Source organism: Rhincodon typus, chromosome 16 (genome assembly GCF_021869965.1).
Source record: "Rhincodon typus isolate 14 chromosome 16, sRhiTyp1.1, whole genome shotgun sequence".
Classification (NCBI taxonomy): Eukaryota; Metazoa; Chordata; class Chondrichthyes; order Orectolobiformes; family Rhincodontidae; genus Rhincodon; species Rhincodon typus.
The window spans coordinates 34,162,724-34,176,110 of record NC_063347.1 but is presented as its reverse complement, the minus strand read 5'-3'; the positions used below and the strand labels follow the sequence as shown (position 1 = coordinate 34,176,110).

The 13,387-nt window shown below is 42.0% G+C and overlaps 1 protein-coding gene across 3 annotated transcripts in view; it reads left to right on the top strand.

Annotated features, from left to right (window-relative positions):
- The first annotated feature begins 226 nt into the window (after positions 1-226).
- The window catches only part of cadpsa (Ca2+-dependent activator protein for secretion a), a 498,775-nt gene continuing 485,614 nt past the window's right edge, over positions 227-13,387 (top strand). For 2 of the 3 annotated variants that reach the window (XM_048606574.1, XM_048606576.1), the window contains exon 1: positions 227-695. In XM_048606574.1, the coding sequence (XP_048462531.1) occupies positions 360-695 (336 nt within the window). In that variant the 5' untranslated portion in view covers positions 227-359. Of the gene's footprint in view, positions 696-9,191; positions 9,210-13,387 lie in introns of those variants that run through there. The other variant, XM_048606575.1, reaches the window with a different exon arrangement.

Below are 13,387 nucleotides of genomic sequence, written 5' to 3'. Positions count from 1 at the left end.
GCCGCATATATAAATATATTTGCCTCTATCTGTGTTGCAGACCTGTAGTATAGAGCGGTGGTCATCCATCACATTGTACTGACAGAACTGGGCAGGCGGGGAGAGAGAGAGACAGAGACTATGGAGCCTCGATCCCAGACCTGTGCACGTCCCTAATACCTTGTGTCGGTGAGAGCAGGGTTAAATAACAAGAACGTAAGCACTCGGCTTCCTGTCTGCTGACAATCCGTGCAAAGCACAGGGCAGCTCGCTTCCTCTCTGCTTCTATTTACTCGCACGGTGCCTGCAGTTTGCTATTTCTCTTTATTCAGTGCAGGAGAGTGGGAGTGAGTGAGCGAGCGAGCAGGTGAGGCGCCACAATGTTGGACCCGTCGTCTAGTGAGGAGGAATCGGAGGAGATAGTTGAGGAAGAGAGCAAGGAGGTGCAGACTCCGGCCCCGGGCAGTCGGTTGTCCCCGAGCAGGACCAGCGAGAGCAGCGGGGGTTTACAACCGAGCAGCCGGAGCAGCAGCATCCGGCCGTCCAGCCCCAGCCCATCGGTGGTGAGTGAGAAGGAGAAAGAGGAGCTCGAGAGGCTGCAGAAAGAAGAGGAAGAGAGAAAGAGAAAGCTTCAGTTGTATGTCTTTGTGATGAGATGCATCGCCTACCCATTCAATGCCAAGCAGCCTACAGACATGGCGAGGAGGCAGCAAAAGGTAAGCCAGCCAACAAGGACAATAAAAAAATTCCTGCCTAAACACATTAGCAAGCTTTCTGGTTACAAGGGGGCTAAGTGCATCCTCTGCAACAGCTTTAACCTCGTGTAAATCAGCTGATGGCAAAAAAAAATTGCAAGCAGTTTTTGACATTGCTGATGTCTTCGCTCTGCCGAAGGAGGTGCTGGAAATTGGATCGATCTGGGTGCTTTATTTCGCTTCTCACTGCGGTAGCTGTCTTCGTCCAGTTACAGGGCGCCCAGAGGACCCAGTCTGCAGACAGACACTTTGTTGCACTTGCGCCCTTTAAATAGAGCCAATAATTAGCCGCTCAAGGTGACTTTTTAATCATGGCGGGGAAGCTAAAGACAACTTTGCGGTGGCTTTTCTATTTGAGGCTCCCCTTTCGAAATTGCAAACAGGTCCAAACTCTGCCCAGCTAACGCAAAAAAACTTAATTCCAAACGTACCACTATGAAAACGGTCTGAGAATTGTCCTTTGTTCTCAGATGTGGATATTTTATCATTGTCCAGCAGCACATACTAGCGTATCGAGTAAAACCCTGCCATAAACACACCCAAGATCGATTTGCGATGTGGTTTATTATGCTATTGTGTAGAAACACTATCCTGTTATACAAATAATCATACAGTACCTGCACTCCGATTAGAACATGGGGCGTTATCGTTCCCCAGTATTGATTACTGTCACCGCCAAGTGGCGCTGACAGTGACTATTACTCCCACTGTCAGTGGTAATACATTTCAAAATCAGCACTCGTAATAGCTTGTATTGAACTCAGAAATATTACTTAGGGCTGCTACACTATCAATTCAAGAACATCAAGTACTGATAAGAGCACTCCTTAGTTTATGGACCAGCGCTAGCCTGTCCCTGCATGCGCCGTACTAATATAGATCATTTTTACCATGCTGAGGAATGACCACCCTTCTGTATTGACTGTCCCTCCTGGCACAGTTGTCATCTGGAACCCTTCAATTTGCTTTAGATTTTGTTTTTGCAATTTAGTTTAAATCCTTAACTCTGAAAGTGGAGAAACTGAAAAGGCTGTCCTCTTGGAGGAATCCTACTGTTCCACACTTCCTTTCAGTCTAAGCATTAACTGTAAGCAGTTTTATTAGTTGCTGCTTGGGTATGCCACATTTTGTAGTATATGATTAATTATTATATAAGAAAGTACTTTTAAATGTAAAAGTACACAAGTGTGAAAGACTTGAGCAATAAATTTGTGATTTGAAAGCTGTAAATTTCAAGTTCTCAAGGCGTAATTTACTACTTTTTTGGTCAAGAAGTAACATTGATGCATGTAATATTTGCATATATCTCTCTAAGTATATTTGTGGATCTGTGTAACAAGATAATTCAAGACTTTGTTATTGCCAATTGTCATGCAGAAAGCGAGCAAATGAATCATTTATGTACACTAAAGGTAAAGTCGTCATAGTCTTAATCTTGTTAGATCATAAAGCTGCTGTCTTGTTCGAGAAAGACAACTGATGGTGGCTTAACGTCTTGGGTGAGGGGAGAGGTTGAAATGAAGGGACCTTTGTATGTCCTCAGGTGTGGGAATTGAACCCATGCTGTTGGTGTCACTCTGCGCTGTAAACCAGCCATTCAGACAACTGAGCTAACCAAAAGACTACAAGAATTCCTCTAATTAAATGATCAGAAACATTTAATTGTTGCAGTTATACATGTTACAATGTTTTATCGGAAATTAAAGGACTTGTTGAGGTTTGGTTGTAATCTATAAATGTAAGGACAGATGCGCAAAATATTCCAATGCTAAATCATTGTTTCTTTTTCATCTAATTAATTTGTGTATTAAGAATTTTAGCTCAGTGTGCAGTAGAAACCCTTGTGTTTATGGAATGCCTTCAGTACATTGAGAAAAATCCCCCAAAGTGGGTAGAAAACAAAGTGCCAACCCATTTGAGGAGATAGTGGGAGAGATGATAGAAAGTGTGGCTAAGGAAGTGGTTTTCAAGGGGATTCTTATAAAATAAATTGAGACAATGATAAGATTTTAGGGCGAAGCTTCTGGTGTGGGACCCTAGACTGTAAAGATTGGGCATCACTTACAAAGCACAGTTTTGGTAGGTACAAGAAAGGGCAGAATCGTCGGAACCAAGAGTTTGGAGTGGTGATTTGGAGCAGTTTAGAGAAGTAGGGATGGAAAAAGTCATGAAGAACTTTAAGTTCTAGAATCAGAATGTTAAATTTGAGCTGTTAGTGGATTGAGAACTTTTGCAGTTTTGTTATGGACTTGGGTCTAAATACATTTGGCAGGAATTTTGGATGGAGGTGATGGCTGGCAAGTCAGTATGAGAGTATAGGAATAGTGATAAAGAAATGGTAAGGCTTTTCACAAAATATAAACTGATGTGAGTTTGGAGTGTTGCTTTTTGTAATAAAAAGGGTTGGAATCTCAGCTTGGAGTAGGACAGATTTCTTAGGCTGCAGTCTTGATCAACCAGAAACTGTGGAAAAAAGGGAACATATGAACAGAAGTGGGCCATTTAACCCCTTGAGCCTGTCGTGCCATTCAATGAGATCTGTGGCCTAAATCTATATTCCTGCCTTTGGCCCATATCCCTTTAATATCTTTGCTTATCAAATTTTCATCTGGTATCAACTTCGGTTTTTGGAAGAGTTCCAATCCCTTGTGTGTAGAAGTGCTTCCATGAAATTACAATAGATGTTCAGGATATAAACTTTGGTACTAGGTTGACTTTGGTCATACAAATGTTTTATCATGTTTGTCCATTGTATCCATCACAGTTCTTCCATGAATGCAAAGTAACGCTGTACAAAGTTTAGATATTCTGAAACCAGTACAGTCCTTGTTTATCTGCAATATAGTTTCTTGATTAAGTGCTATGAGAAGTGGCTAATGCATCAGTTTTAAAAACAGCCACATTTAGGACTCCAGAGTGTTTGATTTTAAAACTGTGTGGCAGTTGAACTATTTATCATGTACTTATAATGAAAGGTTTTCTTTTCTGTTCACGTTTTAACGCAAAGTAGACCTTTTTGAATATAAAATTGCCAACTTTTCCACTAATAAGAGTAATCTAAATAAACTATCACTGTTTTAAACTATGCAGACCATTAAGTAATGAGTAATCTATATTCTGAAATGCAGAGTAATTTCTTCTACACCCCTATAAGTGGTGTTGTTGTTATATTTTGACAAAATGCAGTTAAGTAATACAGGTAATTGTTTATATTATCTTTTTAAGCAGATAAATCTTATCTCAATATATTCAAGGACCCAAAATATTTGCTTGGGTAATTACAGTGGCTGCAGCAGAGATTTTTCACTTTGCAGCTTTAGTGTGGGGGAAGGCATGTAGAGTAGAAACTAGCATTGGTGAGTTGAAGCCTTTAAGTGGTCATCAATTAATGGCCCGTAATTGCTGGTGTGTTGAGAAGGTTGCCCGTGTACCTTTATTGCTGGTCAGGTGAGCATTTCTCCAGGGCCAGTTCATCAATTATTTGTCCTTCTTGCTGACTCCTTGGAGGTAAAAGCTTTGCTCTCTTTTTCAACATTTATCTATTGTTTATAAAGATTCAAACCCATTGGAGCTATTTTCCTGGCAATGTGATCACATGAGCTTGGTATCCAGACAGACTTGCTACTTAGCTATCCCATTGACCTCTTCCTTTTTCTGGTTTATCCTGAATTTAAATAGATACTAAAGCTTAACTGTTTACAAAATGTGACTTTCCTAAAGCCTCCCATTGAAACTTGGAACCTAACAGTTTATCCAGAGTCATCATAGATGCACATGCCATTGTCCACAGGTCTGAACCTCTTGCACATTCCCAGTAAATTGCTGGCCTCTCTGTCCTCAAAGGCAACTAAGCCACCACGACTTGTTAGCAAACTGGATTTGGACCAAGTTTCATGACCCCATTCAATATTCCATTTGGCCTCAAATTAAGCAATCCCAAAACATAACCAGCTTATACATTTGTATTGGTTATAAACAAGATATTAAATGAGATGATGCAAAGCTTGGTAAGATAGTAAATAGTAAGTGTTTTAAAAGGAGGAAAGCAAGATAGTGAGATGCCAATGTGTAGGATGGAAGTTTGAGTTTTGCAGTAAGGCAACTGAAGACCGCAACAGGACTGGGAATGCTATAGAGGCCAGGGTTAGATAAATACAGATTACTGAGGCTGGAGGAAATCTGGAATGTTGTATTAATTTTCTTGTGGCCTACCCTCTTTATAAAGGCATAATGTTATGATCTAGAAGAGGGAGACTGAGTAACTGTTCATTCAGTTCTAATCAGTTTGTACTAACTGCAGATTTCAGTGTACTTCATGTCCTTGATGTGTGACTGTAGTCACATAATGACATTAACTTGTGAAATCCATAAATGAATCAGGGAAAATATGCAACCCATTGCAACTGAGTATGATCTCAAATTGAGTATACCACAAAATTTGTATGAAACTTGAAATACGGCAGTTATGTTAAATTAAAAAAATTCAGAGAAGGCACAGGCATTTTATTAATAGGCAGATGAACATTAGAAAAGCCAAAGGAAATTTTATCAAAATTACAGTCAATCATTATGAACAATGCGCTCACATAAGAGTATCAGTTCAGCTCTGAAAAAAGCAAGAAAAATGCATATTTTTATCAAATTTTACCAGAACCTGTGGATCTCTCACTTACGTTTTTGATTCTTAAGGGTGTTGCTACTTTACATCTCTCAACAGAACTGTGTCCAACTGCCCACACTTCACAAATGCTTTCCATGGTAGTCCAAAACAATTTTTAGAACTGTATTTGTTCAATCAATGAATGGTGGCAGACATTCAAACAAAATATCCCCATCCTCAGTGATGATGGGCCCAGCACATTGGTGCAAAAGATAAAGCTGAAACATTCGTATCCATTCATCAGCCAGAAGTACCGCATGAATGATCCACCTTTGCTTCCTCTTGAGGTCCCCAGAGTCACAGATGTCAGTCTTCAGCCATTAAACTAAAATCATGAACTGCAGATGCTGGAAATCTGAAACAAAAACAGAAATTGCCGGAGAAACACAGCAGATTCAGCATTACCTGTGGGAAGAAAGCAGAGTTAATGTTTTGAGTCCGGTTACTCTTCATCAGAACTGCTAGCAGCTAAGAAAGAGTTGTATTTATGCTGAAGCCAAAGATGGGAGGAGGGATATGTGGAAAGAGGAGCAGCAAGCAGATTGGTGGAGATAGAACCCAGAGAGAGAGAGAGATATGAAGAAGGTAGCTAAACAAGGAGATTATGGATTGCAGGCCAGGACAGAAGAAAAGCTGAATCAGTGGTGATAAAAGCTAGGAGTGGGAGAAAATGGGTAAGCTGCACTGAATGCAACACATATAATGTAACAATGGATCTAGGAGTACGTGGGAATGGATGACTGCTAAAAGCAACTTATGTAGTAACAGGAGTGGGTGGAGGGTGGGTAAAAAGTATGGAAGGATGGAATCAGACTCCAAAGTTATCGAGCTTGATGTTGAGGTTGCAGGGCCTCCAAGTGGAAAATGAGATGTTCCTTGAATTTGTGCTGAACCTTGCTAGAACACTGCAGCAGGCCTGCGATAGAAATGTTGGTGTGGGAACACGGTGGTGTGTTGAAGGGGCAGGCAACTGGAAACTTGTGATTTTCGTGGACAGAATGTAAGTGCTCCACAAAGCGATCATCCAGCCTGTGCTTCGTCTCCCCAGTGTAGGGGAAACCAGATTGTGAATAGCAATAGGGGATAGGCTGGATACCAATATACAACACAAACCTACTGTCACAGTTACCCCGACTATACATCCTCACACCCTGCTTCCAATAAGGACTTCATCCCATTCTCCCAATTTGTCCGTCTCTGCCTGATCTGTTCTGATGTTGCCACCTTCCGCAAGGAGGCCTCTGAAACATCGACCTTTTTTCTCACCTGAGGATTACCCGGCATTGTGTTTAACAGGGCCCTTAGCTGTGCTGGACCCATCTCCTGCACATCTGCCCTCAGCCCTTCCCCTTTCTCCCACAACAATGATTGGGCCCCCAGTGCTGACATACCACCAACAACATCCAAAGGATTGTAAGCCTCCATTTCTGCCACCTCCAACGAGATGTCATGACCACCATTCCCCTCCCCTGCCTAGTCAGCATTCTGCAGGCACCATTCCCTCCAGGACACCCTAGTCCATTCCTCCTCCACTCTGAACACCTCCTGGCACTCTCACAGTACCTTCCCATGCAGTCGCAGAAGGTATAATACCTGCCTGTTTATCACCTCCCTCCTCACCATCCAAGGCCCCTGTCACACCTACCAGGTGAAAGCAACACCTTGCCTGCTCTTCACTCAATCTAGTCTCCTGTATACTGTTCACAATGTGGTCTCTTGTATACTGGGGAGACAAAACACAGACTGGGTGACCACTTTGCAGAACACCTACGCTCTGTCCGTAAAAATCATCCCGAGATTCCAGTTGTCTGCCACTGCAGCACACCGCTGCATTCCCATGCCAACACTTCTTCTCTGGCCTGCTGCAGTGTTCCAGCAAGTCTCAGCACAAGCATTTTCTGCTTGGGGACCCCGCAGCCTCTAGCACTCTACATCGAGTTCAATAAATTTTAGAGCCCAATCCCCTCCTTCCATGTTTTTACCCACTCCTCATGGTTTTCTTATGACAGGGGTTGCTTTCGCACAGTCAGACATTTTCACATACTCTTAGGCTCATTACCACATTATATGTGTTTAGTACAGCTTACTCATTTTCTCCCACTCTTGGCTCTAATTAACTTCTGTCCTGGCCTGCTATTCATAATCTCCTTGTTTACTTACCCCTTTCATATTGTGCACTCACCCTCTCTCTCTCGCACTCTCTGGGCCCAACCTCCACCCATCTGCTCACCTCCCCTTTTTCCCCACACCCCTCCCCCAACTTCAGCTTCAGCATAAATACTATTCTTTCCTAGCTGCTAACAGTTCTGATGAAGAGTCACCAGACTTGAAACATTAATTCTGCTTTCTCCCCACAGATACTGCCAGATGTGCTGTGTTTCTCCAGCAGTTCTTGTTGTTTTTGTCTTCACCCAATTCGATTCATTCCACACGATATTAAAAAAACCGCTAAAGACCTCCGATACTGCAAATGCTATGGGCTCTGACAACATTCCAGCAATAGTACTGAAGACCAGTACTCCAGAACTAGCTACATTCCAATATGGCTACAACATTGGCACCTACCTAACACTGTGGAAACCTGCCCAGATATGTCTTGTCCATAAAAACCAGGATAAATCCAAGCAGGCCGTTTGCTGGATTGACAGTCTTCTGTTGATGATCATCAAATGAATTGGAAGTGCTATCAACCGTACTATCAAATGGCACTTGTCAAGGAATAATCTGCGCACTGATTCCCCAGTTTGATTTCAGTCAGTTTCACTAAGCTCCTGACTACATTACAACTTTGAGTCAAACATGAACAAAGGACCTGAACTTCAGAGGTGACTTGAATAACAACTGTTCTTGATATCCAGGCAACATTCAACCAAGTATGGCATCACGGAGCCCTAGCAATACCCAAGTCAATGGGAATCAGGCAGAAAACTCTCTGCTGATTGAGACGTACTTACCACAAAGGAAGATGGTTGGGGTTGTTTATCAGTCGTCTCAGCTCCAGCACATCTTATACAGGAGTTCTTCAGGGTAGTGTCCTCAGCTCAACGATCTTCAGTTGCTTCATTAATGATCTGCCCTCCCATCATAAGGTCCAAAGTGGGGATGTTTGGTGATGATTGCACAATGTTCAGCACCATTTCCAACCCTTCAGACAGCGAAGTATTCTGTGTCCACATGCTGTGAGACCTAGCCAACATTTAGGCTTGGCCTAATAAGTGACAAGTAACATGTGTACCCCACAAGTGCCAGGCAATGACTCTCTCTAACCATCATCCTTTGACATCATTGACATGAAGGTGGGGAGTGGTGTTCCATTTATGAAAAATTGAATTTGACCACCAAGAGCAGGTCAGAGGTGAGAAATCTTGCAGTGAATAACTTGCCTCCTGTCTTCCCAAAGCTTGTCAAACATCTACAAGTCCTGGACAAGTGTAGTACCAACCACACTTGAGACACTGGAACCATTCAGGACAAAGCAGCGTGCTTGATTTACACTCCATCCATCACCTTCAACATTCATTCTGTCCACGACTGATGCACAGTAACAGCAGCTTGTACCATCTACAAGCTGCGTTGCAGTCACTTGCTGAAGCTCCTTTGACAATACTTTCCAAACCCATAACTGTACAATGTAGAAAGACATAGGTAGCAGATGCATGGGTACACAAACCATTCCTTACCTGTCATTTGGTCAAAATCCTGGAACTCCTTTCCTTAACAGCACAACGGGTGTCTCTGCCAACCAAAGATTGCAGTGGTTTAAGAAGACAGCTCACCATCACGTCCAGGCAATTGAGGATGGTCAGTTAATGCAGGTCTAACCAGTGTTACCCACAACCCAAGAATGAATCTATTTGCCTATTCGCACCTTCTAAATCTAGCCTCCATCTTCCTGAACCTGTCTGTGCTGCACCATTGGTGTCATCATCTTGAATTCTGATGGCTCATTTCCTTTTTATACGTTTTAACCAGTTGCAATCTCCCAGAGATTTTGGTTTCTAAACCTTAGTTCCTGTCATGGTTTCCTTATAAACTGGGAGGGTCAGTTTCCTTCCTTTGTATTTCTCGTGACAGACCCTAAGAAGGGAAACCAGCTTTGAAACTAGTGGTTTCCATCATTTTCTTCAAAGATTTTCAGCATATTTAGATTCTATCTGTCAATTATGTTTAGTAGTGATTCATTGTGACATAGCCCCATATCAAGAATGGTTTAGTTCATGTCTTAACTATCTTGTATTCCTAACAGTGCTTAAATAACCATGCAGATTGAGTCAGTGCTGCACTGATGAACACATTGTAAACACGGAGTGGGGGATGCATGATATTTCAGGCTACTTGACTATTATGTGGTGTAGAAACACTAATTATCAGTCAAGAAACAACTAACCTCAAAATAAATGTGTTGAGTTTGTGCAATGTACAAAAACCCATTATTTACCTCTCCCAAAACCCCCAGTTTGAGTGTTGAAGAAGTGACAATTAATTTGTCTCCCTGGTTAACTCTGGTTAAGTTGCTTTTGAAGGATTCTTCTTTTAAGGTCTGCTGTGTGAGCTGTCAGAGGAAGTGGTGGAGGCGAGAACAATTACAACATTTAAAAGGCATCTGGATGGGTACATAAATAGGAAAGGTTTGGAGGGATATGGGCAAAATGCTGGCAAATGGGACTGGATAAATTTACGATATCTGGTCTGCATGGACGATTTAGACCGAAGGGTCTGTTTCTGTGCTTTTCATCTCTATGACTCTGTGTGCCAATATTGCAGCTTATGATATTTTTGTTGAAATATTCAGAATGATCCATTTACCCACATAAGGATGTCTTGACTTCCTATCTGAACTTTCTTGCATTTGGTGTAGCATTAAGTGAGGGCTGAATTTTGCATTTGGCAGTGAAGCAACTACAATTGCTGCTAACCCCAAGGAAACTTTTCTCAAACAACATTCTTACTAATATATTTTTGTTTGGAGTGCGTGGGTGAATTATTTAGCTCCTTTAATTTATTTTTTCTATGGCTGTGAGCCTGTGGTAATTTAGAGGCTAACTTGCAAGAGCCCTTGTGGAATTGTAGAATGGCAAGCCTTATGGGAACATTGCCCACAAAAGCTAGTAAACTGTGACAGACTTCTTAAGAGCAGAGCAAGTTTTGTGCCAAGTCAAAGGGCTGACCAGAATTGAACAAGTAAAGTAAGTAAACAGTAATATGGAGGTATTCTTGCAGGCAGCAAACCAGGAAGCAAAATGCACTGAAACCCTTCACTTTTTTTATAATTTGAACTTTCATATGCAAAATAAGTGATTAATTGGTTCACATACAAGCTAAAATATTGTAAGCAACATTTTTACAAAAAGTTTTAAAATGCAAATAATTAATATTTCACAAATATAAATTTGTTTTTAAGGTACAGTGACTATGCGTAGTAGTTACAAAGTTAGTTGCTGCGAATACCCACTTACACCTCATTCAACCAGATATTATATTTTCAAAAAATTTTGCTGTGCAATCAAATTTATTAAAATGAAAGTTTGCAGCAATTTACTTGCGTAGGGATTGCATTCTGGGAGCATTCTCAAGGTGCTTCCTCTGGAGAAACATAGAATTATTGACAGAAACGTCTAGATTTTCACATCATTCTGCACGTGTGTGGACTCCTGTTGCGTTGGGATTCAGTGCATAGGGAATACTGATAGTTTTGCCCATTTGCTAATGCAAAGACCAGGCCACAGAGCTTATAACGTGCAAAGAGGTCACAAAAACAGCATGCTCAACTGTTTGATTTTTATTTTCTTACATTAAATATTGCATTGCTTACATCAATCATATTTTGTACATTCTAAGTTTCAAATACATACGGTTTTCACTGATTCTGAAAAGAAGGATTAAAATACACTCTTAGCTGTGGCTGTAACCTTTTGTTGTTCTGCAATATGCATTGAAAATTGATGCAGGAACAATGTTTATCTTATTTTCATTTAATTGATACTTACATGACTGGCAAGGCCAGCATTTATTGCCCATTGCTAATTGTCCTTACGAAAGTCATCCTTTGATTACTACTGAGTGGCTTGTTAAGCCATTTCATTAGATATTGTAACAGGAAACCACATTACTGCAGGATTGGAGTCACATATTGACCACAACTAAAATTTGTCATGGAAAATCACCATGTTGGACTTGAAATGTTAATATTTGTGGATTTTTCCACACTCTTGAATGTGGCATGGGCAATGGTCAGAAAATTGGTAAATCATGCAAGCTCGGGGAAACAAAAACAATAAGATCAAAAATGCTTCCAATTTTCCCCTTAAGCTTTAAATGGAGACTTCAGAATCCCGCTATTGAGTGGAATTTACCTTTGGTTTATGTATTTGCATTTCACTAATACAGTGACTTGCTTCACGTACGCCGTTTCCAATTCTCCCCTTCTTTCCCGAGCAACTACATGGTGTAAATTCCTGACGTGAAAGTGGAAACAAGGACCTGATTGTCTGTCTGCTCTGGTCATCATCTGACTGTTTTCAGTGCAAAAGTCCTGCATGTTCCATGCACATTCTCCTCCTCAACCCTTGGCAAGTTTATGCTGGTGAACAACCAGCCTCATCATATCAGCTCTCAGCCCAACTCGCCATCCCACCTGAGCTCTTCAACATTTTACATTGGTGTCCCTGAGCTCCAATGACTGGCAGGCTCCTTCCAAGCTTCTAGGTCAGTTGGGTGCAGGGACACACCTGCATTTCATGCATCTACAGAGGATGATCTTATTGCTCGTAGTTTTCTTTCGTAGCATCCACTCATTTCATGCTTGCTCAGAGGCTGGCATATACTTCATATTGCTGTTCAGCACACAGGGTCTGCAGTGCAGAGGAAGAGGCAGGCAGCTTTTCACCTTGGGGCACACTGAACAGTGAAGAGGTGGATATGTTATTGTTCAGCAGTGTACCATGTCAGTGTCACCCCTACAGCATGTTCCAGCAGCTTAAACAGCAAACACACTGCCTGTGCTTCAAGCAAATGACCATGTGTGAAAATCAAAGGGGATGACAGTAAGGGGCTGCTGTCTCATTTAACAAGATCTCATTTGATTACAGTCGTGGGGGTTGGCCAGGCTCCGTCAGGTGCTTGGTCATACCAGAGTCCAGAGATCTGTGCCCGCGCGGTTGAGGGACTGGGCACCAGTCAGTCCTGCAGGTCAAGTGCAGTGATTGGCATTTGCAGGTGGTACAGTTAGGGTGCTATTGAGATCAATCCAGAGGATGATCACATTTTTCCTGCATTGAGTTAAAGGGAGAAAATGACTATGATAGAAGTGTGTGGAAGGGAAGTAGTGATGGTGAATGAGCAGGAGAGAATGTGATGTTCCCTACTTAGTGATTAAGGAGCAAGACAGTAAGTAGAATTAGAGGCTTGGGAGGATGAGAACCATTGAATGGACATGATGCATATGATGCTGAGAGGTGTAGTCCTAGGGCCTTGGTGAGTCACAGTGGCTGAGTTAGTGAGCAGGGGGCTCCGGGTAACAGAGAGAAGATGGTGGCATTTACCTTTGTGGAGCACAGAAGATCATTGAGCTTCCTGCATTGCTTTGTGCTTCTTTTAACCCAGGACACAACGCTGACCCGGGCTGCTATCTGGGTTTAGGCTAACTGGGTATGGTAGTGTGATCCACTTTGGTGGTCAGCTGGATAAAGGACAGCTCTCTTCACCAACACCCCACAAAATAGACCTCACACAAAACACCTCCAGACCTCTGTCTTCAAAGCAGGGACTGAGCTTTGCTCTCTAGGCCATGTGTTCAGTGAGATTGGTGAAACATTGCAGTGTGAGGGACAGTTCCTGGCTTCCTACATCTGAAGGAGAGTGCAGCTGAGCTTTAAATATGCAACGAGTAGCGTGAATGTAGCAAGGTCCTGGCAGTGGTGAGTACTTGGAGGTGGTTTGGTGGAGGATTAGCAGAAGTTTACTAGAGTGATACCTGGAATGAGTGTATTGTGTT